The following is a 17,524-nucleotide window of genomic DNA, read 5'->3' on the forward strand; positions in this document are numbered from 1 at the left end:
CAATGGTGTGGATCGACATATGAGTGAGTAAATGGTGAAAGAATATTCCTTTTTCATCTTCATGTATATTGTTCTCCGCTCACCCATGACTCTTCATCATCATCGCAGTTTCCCTCGATTTCCTCCATGAGTTTAGGAACCTCAGGCTGATGAGCGTTGCCGTGAGCCAGCCGTATAATCCTGCCAACAGCAGAGCTCGGCGGTGGATGCGTGATGGATGTGTTTTGCCTTTCTTCTCTCCCAGCACCTGGTGGCTTAATGCTGTTTTTCCCCTGTTTGTACAAGGTGTATCCTATTCTTGCCCCCGCAGCTGACATTCGCAGTAGCGTATAGAAAGAACGTTCTGATAATGAACATGAGAATGTAATGGCGAAGAAGACAGAAGACTCATACAGTGGATGAAACCCAACCTGAGCTCAGAGGAAGATGGCCTTTAAATCACAACCCGCAGCTTTACGAGACTTGGAAAGATACGCTTTTTACAGCCTCTGTTGGATTGCCCCAAAGATACCTAATGTATCCGTTTAGCTGGAAAGTGAATTATGGATCGTGCCGCAGATGACATAACTAGTCCTTAGAGATGACATATTAGCACGTAACTCGAAACATGCGTCTTTAAGAGAGGCCATGCTTTTAGATTTTGGAGAGAACCGTCTTGTGGGATTTTCATACCGCCGTACTAAAACTAGGGCATGGACTTTTTTAAGGTTCACTCAGGGGAGAGTTAAACCTTAAGAATGGAGGCAATCGTCTCCTGTTTGGCTCGACATGCTGCCAGAGGGTCTTACAGCCATTGTTTTTTATTAAGGCCTACGCTAGGCCGGTTGCTATGGGTAGTCCCAAATGTTAGCAGGTTGTTCATTTATCAGTGAAGTGTCTGCATTTTTAACTGCTGGCTGTCAAACAGTATGAGGAAAGAGCTGTGGATGTGGCTCACGCAGAGACCGGGAAAGACAGGCGTTCAGATTTTGCTCAGTGTTTTATGAGCAGAGGGCCACAGTGACAGCATCTGTTCAGTCCTTAAGGATGCACCTGCTGTAAGGTTCAATAATGGACATTTTACGGCCTTTTGGTGGAATAACACAGTGGAGAGACATATTTTCCATTAAATAAATTGTATCTTTACGCACACATATTTCAATTCACATAGTCATGTTTCAGTGGCCGCATTAAGGAATGTTTTCTGCTGTATCTTGTGGACACTTTGTAATGTTTTGATTTACACAATTTTCTTTCCTGTTCTGGATTTCATCACCGGATGTTTCATACGTGAGCTGTTTTCATGGAACGCTTCCTCTTGTTCAAAGCATTCAGCTATGATTCAGGTCAAATAATTATGAATAATGAATAACCATTGTCCACTTACAACACTGTAGAAGTGTCTACTCAACGGGGGAATATACCGTGAATCCGTGTTATCTATCCCACTTGTGCGGCAGTGGCATTATCAGATCATAACTCCGATGAATAACACCGCAAGGCTTCTCTGGAAGTTTCCAAACGGAAATTTCAAGATAAACATGTTGATTAGGTTCCACTATTGTGACGCCCAAAGCTGAAGACATTCACTGGACAGTTTTCAGACTAAATGCAAATTGATTTTTGCATGTTACACACTACATCATGTCTATATATTTGAATAAAAATACAATTTTGAATGACCTTTTACACACACGCAGACTTTTCTTATCGCTTGACAACTTCAATGGTGTGAAGTAGACGTAGCACACCACAGTACGGCACTATCGATTGAATAATCCACCGGTTTGCGCCAGTCTCTTGACCTTCTCTTCAAGCACACAGACGATGTGGGAAAATGGAATTACAAATTACGAGAGGAATTACGTGTTCCTCATAATCTTGTTTTGACATACTGTGTTTGTGTCAGTGTACCCTAACACAAACTTCACACGCAAGTCATTCTGCCCACTGAAGATAAGGGGCTACTAACCTTTTAGACAGACTATCGCTTGAACTTTTTTCCATTACTAAACTAAAATAAGGGTCTTGCTATCGGTCACACAGAGGCTATGCAAATCAGGTAGATGCAAAGCATTTGCAGCTTCAAATGTTAGATGAGCTTGATGCAAATGAAGTTGATGAGGCGCATAAATTGCAAACGTGACTATTCTTGACCCTTTTTTGTAAGTGTATTACTAGTATTATGTTTTCCTCTGTCCGAAAGATTGAAAACGTTTTTGTGGTGTAGTACGCCATCTGCTGGATATACGTTGTAACAACCTGTGTTTCAAACAACCAATTACGGAATTGATAAAAGAGAATAATTTAGTTAAATATCAGAACAAAAAGTGCAATAAACGGGTTATTTATTGAAATGTATGATATTCTCATTTCATAGTACTACCAATTCCCAAAACAATCAAAAAAAAAAAAACATGATACTTGTTTGTTGCATGATGTACTATTCAAAACACTTGCAGATAGTGTTTTAAATTAGTATTAAAACCTATTAAAACTGTCACAGGCCAATAAAAATAATTAGTGTATTTCTTTATTTGAATTAGAACATTAGGAATTTTGGCCTTCTGGTAAATATACTACAGGCTTCATATTAAATGTAAAATGTGCTCACTTAATAATCAATAAGGCATTAAGTGTTACTAAGTGCACATCTGGCAAACAGAAGAAACGGTTTATCCTGCTTTTAAAATATGTTACATTGTCTTCTAATTCAATATGACAACAGCTAAATAAAATCACATGTCTAATGTGATTTGTACATTACATAAATCATCCAATATTACACATACAGTATTAATCAGTTTGTGACTGAGTTTTCGGGATGTGGTGAAAGTTAACTGGCATATCCTACTGCAAGATAAAAATGACCGATGAGAGGTTGCTGATTCATTTCAAGTTCATCTGAACGTTTTGTTCTCATCACAGTTTAGACTTGGACTGGAAGAAACTCATGATGGCCTGCATGCACTCATCCGAGAGCCAGCGCTCCACCAGTCTCTCCACCTCAGCGTCATTCACAGCGTGAAGTTTCTCTTTCTCAACCCCTCGGATCACCTGCTTCGACAGGGCCAAAGACTGAAGGGGTACGAGAGGAAGACCATGACCACAAAAACACTGACTCTCACACATCTGCACACATCCGTCTGTATTTTTCTTGACATTTAAGAATCATATAGGAGCATCTTAAAACACTGGAACAATAGAGTAAATTATAGGTGCACTTACATTTCTGGGCAGTTTGGCATACGCCTTCAGTCTGGTCCACACCTCTGTTTGAAAGGTGTTGTCAGGAAAGACTTCGGTCACCAAACCGAGTTCACAGGCCTGTGCAGCCGTCAGCTTCTTATTGAACAACAACATCTCACTGGCCTGCACATAGAGACAACAGTGTTTTCATACTGTAAATTAACAATGAACTAACCAGATGAAGAAAATATTTTTAGTACTGACAAAGTCCTAACAGTGTCAGACAACTTAATTACATTTTAGTTATTAACAGGATTTGTTTTAAGGTTATAATGTTGCAGTCAGCATTTAATTCAAATAGTTTATTTTTACATAACTAATAAGCATAATAAAAATACAAATAAACAAAACACTTATAAACAAAATACTAACAATAATAATAATATATGTTAAGTATATGTATTAAAAATCGAAATAAACATTTGGAATTTAAACAAAAATAGTACTTAAAATACAAATGACTAGAATGCTGTCATAAGATGTGCAGGGATTATATACAATAAAGTCACCATTAATTACTGATTAACTGGGTTTTTTTTGCAACAAATATGTAGCAAATATGGCTTCAGACCTTTTTGTTCATTGAATCAACTGCAGTAAAGTAAAAAAACATTCAGATCATAGAGTGATAATGCACTCAGCACGACTTGAGGTATCTGAGACCTATAGGATAACTGGTGAAAGACTAGTTATTGCAAAATCTGCAAATTAATCATTTTTCTGTGGTTATAATCTCATATTTTGAAGGTGTGTATGTGCATACCTTTGCTGCACCCATCATTTTAGGGAAAAGATATGAAGAGCAGCCCTCGGGACTCTGACCCAACTGACTGAAGGGTGTGTGAAACGTTGCCTACAGTTCAAAGAAATGGAATTTATGTATACAGGTTAACACATACAATTAAGGACAGATGAACAGACTTCAATTATTACGTATAACGCAAATACAAAAAAAGTACTATAAGAAATCTGCTCACCCTCTCTGTGGCATAAACGACATCAAAAAGTCCTAACAGAGTGACTGACACCCCCACTGCAGGTCCATTTATAACTGCAATCAGGGGTTTGGGGAAGTCAATGTATGCCTTTACATACCCCCTAAAACATATGAGCACACATACGTTCATACGAAACATCGTTTCAATGACTCATACACTAGTTCATATCAGAGAGAAATACAGTATACCTCAATAACTCCCCAGATTTCTTAGCCAGCGCCTCGACGCCACCCGCTGGGGTGTTAGTGAAGTTGTTCAGGTCATTTCCGCTGCAGTAATAATCTCCACTGCCTTTGCAGACAACAAAACAAGGATAAGAAAACAAAGAAATTGACTAAATATAATAACGCGGTGGCATTTTAAATGTTACGTCACCTGTCATCACTGTAATGACAGAATCATCTTTTCCAGCAAGATCCAGAGCCTCAATCAACTCATTGTACATCTACGGGAAACAAAAACATCAACACTGAAATAACACTGCTCAGGGGAATATACAATTGTAGTAATAGTAATTTAGTAGTATTGTAATATTATTAAACAGCCCTCTGGAATAGTTGTAAACACTACAACATTACTTTCTATCAAGAATTTTATCCATTGAGATAAAACACAAGTAGATTGTTTTAGACTGGCTCCCCCTTGTGGGGTTCAAATGTACTTGGTGATTGGTAATTTACCTCTACAGTAATGGCGTTTTTTTTCTCCGGTCTGTTGAGGCGAATGGCTGTGATGTTGTCTTCTGTGCTGACCAGCAGGGTCTGGAAGACCTTCGCACTCCCAGCAGGCTGTGTTGCCACCGCAGGAGCTTCTGTTGCCACCAGAGATGTGATGAGCTCCACATATTTCTGCCTGGCCTCTTCCTAACAGTTACATTGAAACAAATGTTAATTATACGCTACACACTTACGGTGCTTTGCATATGTGTGTTTACTGTGTGATGTTATATAATCTTAGCTCTTTATAACGAAATGGTTTTTATTTTGACTCTCAAGGGGATAATGGGATTGTACATCTTGTTTTCCCTTACCTGTGATACAGACCCCAGACTTTTCCAGGCATCCCATTTAGCTTTGTTCACAAAGTCCAGCATACCAGGTTTAGAGGTGTTACAGGGTCCTTGGGTGGCCTGATCATTCACAAAGGAATGACATGAAACATTTTGTAAAATAATTTAGTACCACAAAACATTATCATTGTTCTCTACCTTGCACAAAACATCATTTCAACATAGAAAATGAATGAATTATTTATGTATTTTATTGCATTTTCTGCTGGAATTCTCATTACCGTAACATGTCCCAATTTGTGCATTATGTTAAACAGAATAAAATTGTAATATTCTAAATAAAACAATTGGGTGTTCTACTAGATGTTCTAATAAAAAAATTAACAGAATATTCATGTATAATAAAAATGAAGAAATAAGAAAAAAGAAGTGTCCGTGACTGATATTTTCACCCTCCGTAACATTTTTAAAAGACTGTTTAAACACACAAAGATATTTACATTAAGTTTAATGTGAAGAAACACATCTGCCAGTACCTTTCAAATGGCTGACAAGTTAACAGATTACTTTATACTTTTGTAGTTAAAAGCTTAATATTATCTTGTCACACATTTAACAAAAATTTTTAATCTCATTACAGATATGATTTCCACATTTAAAAAAATGTATAATTTTGTATTAAAACATACTTCATGTCTTATTGTTGTCTTATTATGTATGATTAATAAAAACTGTCTTAGGCATCATGGCTTCGCTTTTTCAGCAACACACATGCTATGTGATTTGACAGTTTTATATGGTTACGGTAATGAGAATTTTTAAGGCCTTTTTTGTATGTGTATTAAACTGTCAGTAGAAGTGTTTTAATTGATTAAACGTGTCATTCCTTGTTTTAAATGAATTAAAAGAAAGTGTGTTGGTGTAAAGTTTTTAAGAAAATCGTGTTTGACATCTTAAAACCAAGATTTCGTGAGAATCACCCAGTTACAGATATACAATAAGGCAGTGAAATGGGTAGATTCACAGTCTTGCTAAACCAGTTGTGTGGCCTTTCAGATCATCTACTGAAATTATTTATCAGCTTCTCACCTGTTTAAAGAGTGCGTAGATCTTGAGTTTGACCTCATTGCCCGGGTCCTCCTTCAAAGTGCTCAGCTGTTCTTTGGCCCTGTTGAAATCTTCTACCGTTGCTCCCATTACTGCATTAGTACTGTGCAGCTGAACACATGGGATGAATGAAGCCTTAGATGCTCTGAATATCAATTAAAAATAAAGTGTGAAAATGTCTGCAAAACACTCAAGTTGGACTCTCTGTGAAATGTGTCATTTGTAGTGTTTGTGAGGGGAAGGTGCAGATCTGACATCACGATATAGGGTAAAGGTCAATGCCAACACAAGGTAAGATTACCTGTTTTTGTTAAAACTACCTATACAGCAAATGTACATAAGTATTTAACATGATGCATACGATTATCTTCACAACAATAATACAAATACATCTGCAGACAAGAGCAGTGCTTTAAAGTCTAAAACTGATCAAAATCCCCCTTGCATTCATGCATTATATCCGTAACGTAGCTCTTACCGGGCTAATCCATAAAATCTCCACGGCGAGAGGAATTTGAACACAGCTGCCATTACACTAACACTGAACGATCAAAGTTTAAGTACACTGATCGGTCGGTGCGCTGTGCTACTGTCAATCACCTGAAAGATCCCGCCTACAAGACAACATATCAGCCAATCAGACATGAGCTCATTCTTACTCCATCACAGTTCAGGGCGGACCACGTGTGTTTAATGATTGTGATCGCCACCTACTGTTTTGGCACAGTACATTTTTATTAGCTGCTCTCAAAGTGACGGTAAATTGGATCGCCTCAGGAAATCGCCGTGGAAGAATTTGGGGCTCAGGGCAGGCGAACCTTTCTCGGTGCGGTGTTTAAATCGCTTGACGATTGTCTGCGCAGTCAAATAAAACAGTAACGACTGTGACTGTATCATACTAGTGAACCGCGCAGGAGAAAGTAACAGGTGTCACGTGATTACGCTTCATACACTTTTGTCGACCTGAACAATAAAACTTTTGACAGGAACAGGATTCAGGCAGAGCACCTTCCTGTATTGATATCCTAATATATACTACGTGTTAGTGTTAGTCTGAGAGATTCAAAGCCTCAGGTTTCTAATCATTTATAATCAAAAACCAAAACATAGAGGTAAAAAAGCCATTTTGACTATAGAAAAGCTGATCAATTCCTTTTTTTATTTAAGGGTGTTTCTGCAACTATACGGGCACTTTTGATTCTCCAAAATGTAAAACGTCAACCCCTGTGAATTTTAATGTTAATCATCAGAGTCTGTAATACATATAAAACGGTCAGCAAAATTGCAAGCAGTCATTAAGATTTTGATATTTGTAATTTAATATAGCCTGCAGTAAACCTTGAAAATGTGCAAAGGTAAATGTTGCGGAAATGACTTTTTTGCAATATTGCAGCTAATTGGCAGCTAGCAAGGTCTACTACATTGGTTTTGACTCTTAGCATCTTAATATACATGAATTAAACGGTAATATACATTTATTCTCTTAATGTAGTAATAAAAGCCGTTTTTCATTGTTGCGATAAGGACTCAAAAGTGTGGGACAGTCACATTTACTTGAAAAAATTCATAAAAATGATCAGGCTATATTAAACAATTCCGTTTGAAATAATGTCGAATTGTAATTCAATTAGCTTATTTTACGTATCTTAACATTGTGACCAGAGTTGTGGGAAATTGGACCTAAATGCTTCATAATTTTATATTAAATCACATTAATTATTAATTATATTTTTTTGTCATGGTGTAAGGACACTGTGAATATATTTATAAAGCGTCATATGACAACTTTTGACATAAATCTGAAATTTCACTGCTGGGACTTAAAAGTGCCCGTAGTTGCAGAAACAGCCTTAAAGACGGGGTAACACACGCAGTTTCTGCCAATCTCGTATTAATCTTGAGTACCTATACACTGTAAAAAATGATTTGTTGTTTTTTGTTGTTTCAACTTAAAAAAATAAGTTACCTTGTTGCCTTAAAATTTTAAGTTAGTTCAACTTAAAAATATTAGTCAACACAAAGAGTTTGCAACAAATTCATTAAGTGAACTAATATTTTTAAGTTGAACTAACTTAAAATTTTAAGGCAACAAGGTAACTTATTTTTTTAAGCTGAAACAACAAAAAACAACAAGTCATTTTTTACAGTGTACAGTAGTGTTGCATACGTCGTATCTTCAAAGAGTATTTAGTTTGATCACGTTTATAAAAGAGAGATACAGCTGTAAGATTATTTCCGGAAAAACACTGGAGCACACAATTCATCATCGCATTAATCCCTTCGTGTTACTTACATTATGCACGTACTCGGCAATTGCCAGCACAATTGACTGATGACTGAGTTTCACTTACCGCGTGCGGTTCATGTCCGGCATCTTCTAGCACCATCTTAAAACTATCTCCAAATCCAGCATTATGTCCACTGTTTTGTAACATCCATCACTGAAATGCAATGAACAAACAAACTACTGACTTCTCTCACTATCGCAAGAGTAACGTGCTGCAGTTGCAGGCCCACAGCGCAGCCAATCTTGACGCAGTGCAGCCAATCGTGGTGGTAGGCGGGTCTTACTATCGCTCGTCGGTTGGTGCATGGGCGGGCTATTTCTTTCGCCTTGCCGAGCTTTTCCGGGAGAATTGCCCAATAAAAGGAATAAGATCCCTGTGACGAAACAGGGATCCAGACTTATAAACAACTTTCCGAAACAAGTTGGAGTGCTGAGGGAGTGTATCAAGCACAGAAATACTACATCATGTCCAAGTTGTTTTTAACGACTTGAACATGCTAAGCATGAGAAGCCCAGCACGTTTAACAGTGTAAAGAAGTCAGAATGCATGACATAGCATGTTACCCCATCTTTAAACAGATGTTTTCTTTCTGTGGTCTTTACTCTTATTCTCAGTAACTCAGATCATCTTTGACTCAGTATCCTAATCTGTAGCCTTTATTCCACTTCTGTGCAGAGCATTTAATGGCCAGCAGATGTTTTGGACTCATCACATTTCATAATTCCACACAGACACATATCAAGCGGTTTTAGGTTATAATTCTATATTTATATATAAACACATTCAGTGCACAATAGATTTATAGTGTACAGTAAATCACAAATCATTAAATGTCTGCTAAATGTACATTATTATCCCTGAACAAATTGTAACAGTGTACTGAGTGTGGTGTGTGTAGTTTGAGCTAGTAGTACACAAAAGTATAACATTTTATTCTTCTCGGTCACTGAGTAACAACCAGTTATGATTGGGATGTATTAATATGAATGTGGCTCACTGTAGGTCATGCTCAGCACGCAGCTCTTACATCAGCCCTCAACACAAATTCCTTCTGCGGGTCAGACGCATTTGCTGCTGAGAGTATTAGGAGTGTTTTTCAGTTCCAGTTCAGTTATTGTGTCCTTAAAGCTAGCAATGGTTCTATCAAGTATGGAGTATGCAAAAACTTTAGTTCCTACATCTTTAATGAGGTAAGACATTATTTGGGCTTCATAAATAGTTTCTTAAACTTCACGTCTACTGTAGATCATACTCAACACCAGTTTGTATTTTAGGAATGTAGTTATTAATTTTTTATGTTTTTTTAAACAAGGACAAAATAATATTGTATGCATTTTATAAATACTGGCATCATATATAGTACATGCATGTACTCTATATACAGTAATGTCTGTCTATTCACTTATTTCTCGTTTACTTTTCACCTGAAATTTAACAAATAATCTTTGCTGTTTTAGCATATTAACCCAATTCTCACTTTATAATCCAAATTGTTTGGTCAATGGCACTTTGCCTGGGTACCTACCATTAAATCCTTTCATAAACCTGTCATTTCTACAATCGTACAATCTTACTCTTAGTCTAAAATGATCCTGTGGGAACTGAGTTAAAACACTAACAGAAGTGAATTGTTTAAATTTATTCCACAATGTCTATCTTCTATTGAACATAATGATAAAGACAGAATGACTGTTGTGCTGTAGGTCTGTGTCGTCGGTACAGAACTCTCTGGCACAGCGCATGGTGTCTCCTCCACAGCCCCGTCCATACAGGGTTTGCACACCGCACCGCCGTCGGAGAAAGGGTTTTGTGGCTACATCTCTGGAAGACCTCATGGACAAGGTCAGATATCTGTGCTTCTTTGTGCAGTGGGAGGGTGATAGTTATGGAGCAACTCTGTTTACAGTAGCTCTCTGTGGGCCATATTATGAAATAAGGGGGAAAAGCAAGCCTTTTACTTTAATTTCATTCTTCTTTTTTTCATGCAGGCCATTTTCATTTACAGACACATCTTATACAGAATATTACCTTTTAAATGACAAAACACAGCTTATTAAGCAAATTCAAGTATTTACTCTCTGCTTGTATATACTGTATCCCCTGACATGTAAACAAAATATTTTATCATTGAATTATTTTTTTTCATAGACTCAAAGAATATATTCGGACTGTATACATTTATATTGCTATGAAAATTATTTTGTTTTCTTTATTTGGTTGTTCACATGAATGATGAACATATCTCTACAGGTGGCAAGTCCTTTTCTTGTAACCTGTCATGAATTCTCTCTGGTGCTTGAGGATGATGGGACGGTGGTGGACTCTGAAGCCTTTTTTCAGTCTCTGCCAACTAACACTCTGTTTATGGTTGTAGAGAAAGGGAAAGTTTGGACCCCAAATAAACAGGTTAGCTATACAGAATGTAGAAAATTCTTCAGTTACAAATAAATACAATAAACCCCTGAAAATTAGTTTATAGTAAAAATGAAAAACTATATTTAACAAGTCACTACAGCAAAATATTATTTCAATTATTGTATTGTACCATATGTCATAAATAATTCAAACTGTTTATGTAACCTTAAAATATTATTGCAAACCTTGAAACAGCATTGATTGGTAATAAAGGATGGCCCCCCAATTCATATTTTACAGGTTCTTCCGAGTTTCACTCAACCAAAAAGGAAAGGAATCGCCCATCTGAGCTTTGACCTGTACAAACTGGACCCACAGGATTTTCTGGGCTGTCTTACTATTAAAGCCACACTTTATGAAATATATACACTCTCATATGACATCCACTGCTACAGAGCCAAGGAGATATTAAAGTAAGCAATAATTATTTTTATGTCCTTTACTTTTTTTCTTTGCTGAGACGCTATAAATAGACTTTCTTGTTTCTGATACTGAATCCTAGATGTTATGATGTGTTGTGGGTGGTTGCCAGGTAGCTGGTGCTGTACTGTATGTGATTTTTAGGGCATTGCTATGGTGTTGTGGGTGTTTCGAGGCCCTTTCCTCTGTGATATTCTGGTCCTGTGTACCTCCTCAAAGAATATCTTGTTATATTTTGTAATGTTTGTTTTCCCTATTTTTACTTCTCCCAGTAAACCATGAACAAATCGTACAACATATGCTACTTTTGTTTTTGGTAAATAAAATGAATGCCTGTGAGAAAACAAGCTGAATGAATGAATGGTTATGGAAGCAGTGCGGCCGGAAAAGTATTTCCCAACTTCCGGTCGCCGCCGCCATATTGTGAAAGAGGAGCATTTGTTGAATGGGGTCCTGTAGTTTTTTTTATTTTTTATTTCCTAACAATTACAAACAAAAAGGCATACGTAACAATTTTACATATACATACATCTATCTTCAGGTTGAGCTTACATCATACTTATTAAACAAGAACTGAATGGGGTCCTGTAGTTTTGAGGCATTTAAAGAAACCGTATAGTACATTGACATCTAGCGGTTTAACTTGGTATCGCAGTCTAAATTTAAAATATTGGAGAGGCAAGTTTACCCAAGTAACGGTTCTTCTCAGTTTATTTTGATTGTTGTCAGAAATAATCTACAGGCACTCTATTGTTTGTGTATGTGTACCGGAAGTTAAATCGAGGGTCACAAAAGTGCGCATGCGCAGTAACGTTTGTTTATGTTGTTAAGATGAAACCATCTATATCAGAACATCATGACTTTACATTATTAATATGATCACTTTAGTTTTTAGATTTGTGCTTGTTTAATATCTGCGCACTTAAATTCACCCAGAATTTTGGCAGCTCCTAATGCTCACTTTCTTCCACTGGCTTTCTTCCACTCACCACAGTGTTATAAATCATGTAATAGTGCTTTTTTGTCTCGGATCCAGTGATAAAGTCAGGAAATAGCTTTTCTGATCATCCTCGGTTTTTTTTGCATATATGAATGTATTCTGGAAGGTATGTAGGAAATATTTAGACTAACCAGACCGGTAAACATCAACATAACTTTGAAATGTAAAAATGTGCTTTGGTGATCATTGTACAGTGATGTTCCATTTATCATTGTTGTTGTTTTTCCAAAATACTATGGTAATACCCCAGTTAATGTCCAAAAAACTAAACAAACATAGTATTACAATGGCTTATAAAAGTAGTATAGGTGTCAGAACTGTAGTGTTGTATTTTTATGTTGTCTATCAAGAGTTAAGAACGATGACACATTTTGTTTTATTTTGAAATTTTACCTAATGTTGTTCTTGCTCTTTCCTTGTGCAGGTCTTTCTTGCGATGTTTCTTGAACGCAAGCAGAGTGGCAGGTCATGTTCTTCTCTGTAGCTCCACGTATGCATTACAGCAAATTGAGGAAGAGGAATACTCTCGATGAGCTTTACATCACACTACATATAGTTACTCACTCCTTACTCCCGCACAATGATTGTTTACTGTGATAGATAAGTGCTTAGACATGCAGCCTTAACAACGTCTTTGGTGTTTATGTTTTGGACGGAATACTGTAACTGCTAATCTTGTAACTTTAAATGTTGTGTGTGGCAAGCTAAAAAAACTGCAGTGCTCTAAATATGAACAAAACATTTGTCATATTGTTGTCTTTCATCATTGTCTGCCAGTTTAACTGGTTTTGTGGCTGGTTTTCTTCAACAACCTATCTGTTTTCTTTGTTATCCATCAAAATGTAATTCACAAAAACCGACATAGTAAAAAACCAGCCAACCAAACAAGCAAACAGGAAGCAGTATTGTTAAGGAATGTTATGAAAACAGCCTGTCGGATTATACGTTTCAAAGTTTCTTTCTGAGTGACCTACCTTTCTGATTAGGTTATTATAGTAATGTGAGTTTTTGTGGGATTAGACACTCTTTTTGTGTAACACGTATGTTGTAATGGTTTAGCGATGGTGAAAATGGAATGTCTGGAAATGAAATTTGTGTGACAGGATTTACATCACATATCAATATTAATTTTATTATGAAATAACTAAAATCGACTGCTTGACTGACTATTGTGCAGAATGTGACAGACAGTCCACAGAGTGCTTTCGTTCTCACTTAAGATACTGTACTGTATTTGACAAGTAAATGTGTCCTGGTGTGTCCGATATTTTCATTTGTGTCACTTAATAGTTTTGGTGAATTCATTTATTTAATATTTTAATTAACACAGTAACAATGAAGTATGTCTCCAAACATAACAATAACATTAAGATGTTCAATAAAAATCATCAATCGAAACACAATTTAATAAAAAAGAACACTAAGACCTGACGATGTCGAGGAGGGGAAATCTCAGCACGCCATGCGATTGCTCGGCCGTTACGTCATTTAGCTGTCGACCAATCCGCGCCAGAGTGAAAGCTGAAGATACTCTGAAAGTCAGAGCAGAAAGTCAGAAGTCATTCAGTAGGGTGTCTACTCACAACTGCAATAATGAGGGAGATCGTGCACATTCAAGCCGGACAGTGCGGAAATCAGATTGGTTCAAAGGTAACTGTGTCTATTTTTTATATTTTCAATCTTACAAAGAAAAGAAAACTATTTACTCGTTTGTGCTTTTTACACCTTATATGGTGTAAAAGCGGCTTTGTGTTAAAATTCAAAAGTGTTTTATGACAAGGTGTAGATTATAGCGCATATAAAGCGACGACCCGTTACATGTAGTCTACAATAAAATGCGCATCAGTTGCGTCTGTTGGGTGTGGTGAGATGCGCCCTACTGTGCGCGACTATTCAAAGAATCTCAAACACTCGTGATTTGTCACACTATGCGTTTGAAAAACAACTTTTAAATGAAACCGAATTTCTCTTTTTTGGGTGTTATGTGTGTTGTGTGGCTGACACATCTAGTTCTGGGAAGTCATCAGCGACGAGCATGGCATTGATCCAGCCGGCAACTATGTAGGTGACTCAACCCTGCAGCTTGACAGAATCAATGTATACTACAACGAGGCATCCTGTGAGTATGTGTCTCAAACTCACGTTGACCCTATGTTGTCAGCTCAATGGAATTTCGTGGGCTGCTCTTCCTGTCGTTTATTAAATGATAGTCTGTTGTAGTAATATTTTTTTTTTTATGTGTTCAGCACAGAAATATGTTCCCAGAGCAGTGCTTGTGGACTTGGAGCCAGGTACTATGGACAGTGTTCGATCTGGGGCATTTGGACAGCTTTTTCGCCCTGACAACTTCATTTTTGGTAATGATTGTCTCAGCAAACCTTAGGATTTGCATCACAATTAAATTCCACTATCTTCCAACATTGTTTCATAATTCTGATATAGTTTTCTTATGAAAAATACATTTTTGTCTTCTCATGTATGCTATGTTCAAAGTCAAATCGCTTTCACACAGAATATTGACTGCAGTATAAATGTTATTAGAAATACTGTTGGCCTCTTACAGTATAAGTCACTCATGTCTGTGACATTTAAGAGTTTTAATAGAAAAGCAAATATAATTAAAAATCCTATATGTATATCCAATATGTAAGTACAATACATACATTTTGTATTTGTTGTAATGGCATTCATTTATGCTGATTTTTAAAAATATCCGTAAAGTGAACACTTTATTACATTATAAACCATTGCCATGAAAGCAATGACGCAATTTAAAATACATATAAAAATAATGGTGCTGAAATATTTTATTATATGAAACAGACAGTCACCCACAGTGAATGTATCATGTTTGTGTTTCAAACACGTATTTCGTAACGTTTACATTTACTAGACACTATATGTTCTTTCACAGATTTTATTTTGTTCATCTTTTCTTGACATTCCACAGACATCAGTGGAATTCTGTAACTGGGATGCATCCCATGAATCTTCTTCTCAAGAATGTTCTTCATATAGGGTTCTGTGTTCCTCCTCTCAGGCTATGATGAATGGTGGACAGTTGGCACATGGCTCACCATGCCCGATGACTGGTGGATTATGTTTCATTTTCATTGCAAACCAATCTTCTCCCATTGTTTTTGCTGCTTTTACAGGACAGACAGGTGCGGGCAACAACTGGGCGAAGGGCCACTATACTGAGGGAGCCGAACTGGTGGATTCAATCCTGGATGTGGTTAGGAAAGAGTGTGAACATTGCGACTGCCTTCAGGGCTTCCAGCTCACGCATTCCTTGGGCGGCGGAACTGGATCTGGGATGGGGACTCTTCTGATCAGTAAGATCCGCGAGGAGTATCCTGACCGCATCATGAACACCTTCAGCATCATGCCTTCACCTAAAGTGTCTGACACAGTGGTGGAACCCTACAACGCCACTCTCTCTGTACATCAGCTGGTGGAAAACACAGACGAAACCTACTGTATCGACAACGAGGCGCTTTACGACATCTGCTTCCGCACGCTCAAGCTCACGACCCCCACGTACGGTGATCTCAATCATTTGGTGTCGGCCACCATGAGCGGGGTCACTACGTCGCTGAGGTTCCCCGGGCAGCTTAACGCTGACCTGCGCAAGCTGGCCGTCAACATGGTCCCTTTCCCCCGTCTTCATTTCTTCATGCCAGGTTTTGCACCGTTGACCGCAAGAGGAAGTCAGCAGTATCGTGCCCTCACGGTGCCTGAACTCACACAGCAGATGTTTGATGCCAAAAACATGATGGCGGCCTGCGACCCACGCCACGGGCGTTACCTCACGGTTGCTACGGTTTTCCGTGGCCCCATGTCCATGAAGGAGGTGGATGAGCAGATGCTGGCTATTCAGAACAAGAACAGCAGCTATTTTGTTGAGTGGATCCCCAATAACGTTAAAGTTGCCGTGTGTGACATTCCACCCAGGGGGCTCAAGATGGCCTCCACTTTTATCGGCAACAGCACCGCCATCCAAGAGCTTTTCAAACGTATTTCCGAGCAGTTCTCTGCCATGTTCAGACGCAAGGCCTTCCTGCATTGGTTTACAGGAGAAGGAATGGATGAGATGGAGTTCACCGAAGCCGAGAGTAATATGAATGATCTGGTTTCAGAATATCAGCAGTACCAGGAGGCTACGGCCAATGATGGCGAAGAGGCGTTCGAAGATGAGGAAGAAGAGCTGAATGAGTGATCAGCATGCAAAAATATTTGGTCATTTTGTGCTGTGTTTTCAAGCTGTGATTTTTTTATGTTGATGATTCTTGTAAACAAAAAGCGTATGCAATAAATACATTTTGAGGACCCTCTCAGTGAATATATTTAAGACATATTACATAAATTATTTATTAGTGGTGATCACTAATAAAAAAGCCACTGTTTACTGTTTTTAGGAACATTACTATTGCTCATATCTGTCCACTTCATTTATTTCAGTTCATCATTTATTAAAATGATCCCTTTAAAAAAATAGCACTTCTGTATTCAGTACAGAGTTTTGTCTTTAGTTTTATCAATATTTTAAATTAGCTTTTATTTTTAGATTTTATGTTTTAGTTACATTTTAGCAATTTTGTTTTATGCTTTTGTCATTTTATAATGTTTTCTGTTGCTCCATAAGATGCATTTTTATTTTAGTTTATTATTATTATCATTTTAGCGCCTTAAACTTATTTCAGTTTATGTCTAAGGCAAAACTTCTATTTTTCACCTAGTTTAAGTTTTTCCAAAAAATTTTAGGCCAATATTTTATTTGATTTCAATAAACATAAATGTTTTAATTACAGTTTTAAAACAATCTTGGTTAAGTATTGCAGAGTATGCAGTAACCTATACTTACAGATACATAAATAAAAGAACACAGAAAAGCATATAGTTGATAGTTTTCAAAAGTGGAATAAATAACATTTATACGTAAGTGGTCCTGTGTTCAGAGAAATGTGCCTTTTGCCTTCAAGTTAAAAAAAATCCTTCAGAGAATGAGGTTTGAGGCAGCTGAACAACACACGCATTATTCATCTGCTTACGTTTCTCA

The 17,524-nt window shown here is 37.3% G+C and overlaps 3 protein-coding genes across 4 annotated transcripts; 2 read left to right on the top strand and 1 right to left on the bottom strand.

Annotated features, from left to right (window-relative positions):
- Window positions 1–2,310: 2,310 nt before the first annotated feature.
- On the bottom strand, window positions 2,311–6,950 carry eci2 (enoyl-CoA delta isomerase 2). 2 transcript variants are annotated; one of them, XM_057322554.1, is made up of 10 exons: window positions 6,821–6,950; window positions 6,325–6,487; window positions 5,257–5,355; window positions 4,907–5,089; window positions 4,602–4,671; window positions 4,415–4,517; window positions 4,206–4,326; window positions 3,992–4,081; window positions 3,208–3,351; window positions 2,311–3,057 (listed from the first exon to the last, which is right to left on the bottom strand). In XM_057322554.1, exons 1-10 carry the CDS (start codon window positions 6,871–6,873, stop codon window positions 2,902–2,904), a joined length of 1,182 nt encoding a protein of 393 aa, XP_057178537.1. In that variant the 5' UTR covers window positions 6,874–6,950; the 3' UTR covers window positions 2,311–2,901. The 2 variants fall into 2 exon arrangements, with proteins under 2 accessions (XP_057178537.1, XP_057178538.1); XM_057322555.1 differs by having other exon boundaries at window positions 6,325–6,453; window positions 6,821–6,934.
- Window positions 6,951–9,699: 2,749 nt separating this feature from the next.
- cidea (cell death inducing DFFA like effector a) lies at window positions 9,700–13,825 on the top strand. Its single transcript, XM_057322556.1, has 5 exons — window positions 9,700–9,820; window positions 10,334–10,472; window positions 10,881–11,036; window positions 11,286–11,458; window positions 12,890–13,825. The coding sequence occupies exons 1-5, from the start codon at window positions 9,765–9,767 to the stop codon at window positions 12,996–12,998; spliced, it is 633 nt and encodes a 210-aa protein (XP_057178539.1). The 5' UTR covers window positions 9,700–9,764; the 3' UTR covers window positions 12,999–13,825.
- A 190-nt stretch (window positions 13,826–14,015) lies between these two features.
- Window positions 14,016–16,878, top strand: tubb6 (tubulin, beta 6 class V). The gene is made up of 4 exons (XM_057322525.1): window positions 14,016–14,115; window positions 14,476–14,584; window positions 14,712–14,822; window positions 15,621–16,878. The coding sequence occupies exons 1-4, from the start codon at window positions 14,059–14,061 to the stop codon at window positions 16,682–16,684; spliced, it is 1,341 nt and encodes a 446-aa protein (XP_057178508.1). The 5' UTR covers window positions 14,016–14,058; the 3' UTR covers window positions 16,685–16,878.
- Window positions 16,879–17,524: the final 646 nt, after the last annotated feature.

Source organism: Triplophysa rosa, linkage group LG23, assembly GCF_024868665.1.
Source record: "Triplophysa rosa linkage group LG23, Trosa_1v2, whole genome shotgun sequence".
NCBI lineage: Eukaryota > Metazoa > Chordata > Actinopteri > Cypriniformes > Nemacheilidae > Triplophysa > Triplophysa rosa.

Coding starts and splice junctions, on each gene's coding strand:
- eci2 (XM_057322554.1), bottom strand. CDS start 6,873: ATGGCAGCTGTGTTCAAATTCCTCTCGCCGTGGAGATTTTATGGATTA. Junction 5,090..5,256: donor GTCTGGGGTCTGTATCACAG/GTAAGGGAAAAC, acceptor TGTAACTGTTAG/GAAGAGGCCAGGCAGAAATA. Junction 4,672..4,906: donor AAAACGCCATTACTGTAGAG/GTAAATTACCAA, acceptor TGTTTCCCGTAG/ATGTACAATGAGTTGATTGA.
- cidea (XM_057322556.1), top strand. CDS start 9,765: ATGGTTCTATCAAGTATGGAGTATGCAAAAACTTTAGTTCCTACATCT. Junction 9,821..10,333: donor GTTCCTACATCTTTAATGAG/GTAAGACATTAT, acceptor GTTGTGCTGTAG/GTCTGTGTCGTCGGTACAGA. Junction 11,459..12,889: donor AGAGCCAAGGAGATATTAAA/GTAAGCAATAAT, acceptor TTCCTTGTGCAG/GTCTTTCTTGCGATGTTTCT.
- tubb6 (XM_057322525.1), top strand. CDS start 14,059: ATGAGGGAGATCGTGCACATTCAAGCCGGACAGTGCGGAAATCAGATT. Junction 14,116..14,475: donor GAAATCAGATTGGTTCAAAG/GTAACTGTGTCT, acceptor TGACACATCTAG/TTCTGGGAAGTCATCAGCGA. Junction 14,823..15,620: donor CCCTGACAACTTCATTTTTG/GTAATGATTGTC, acceptor CTGCTTTTACAG/GACAGACAGGTGCGGGCAAC.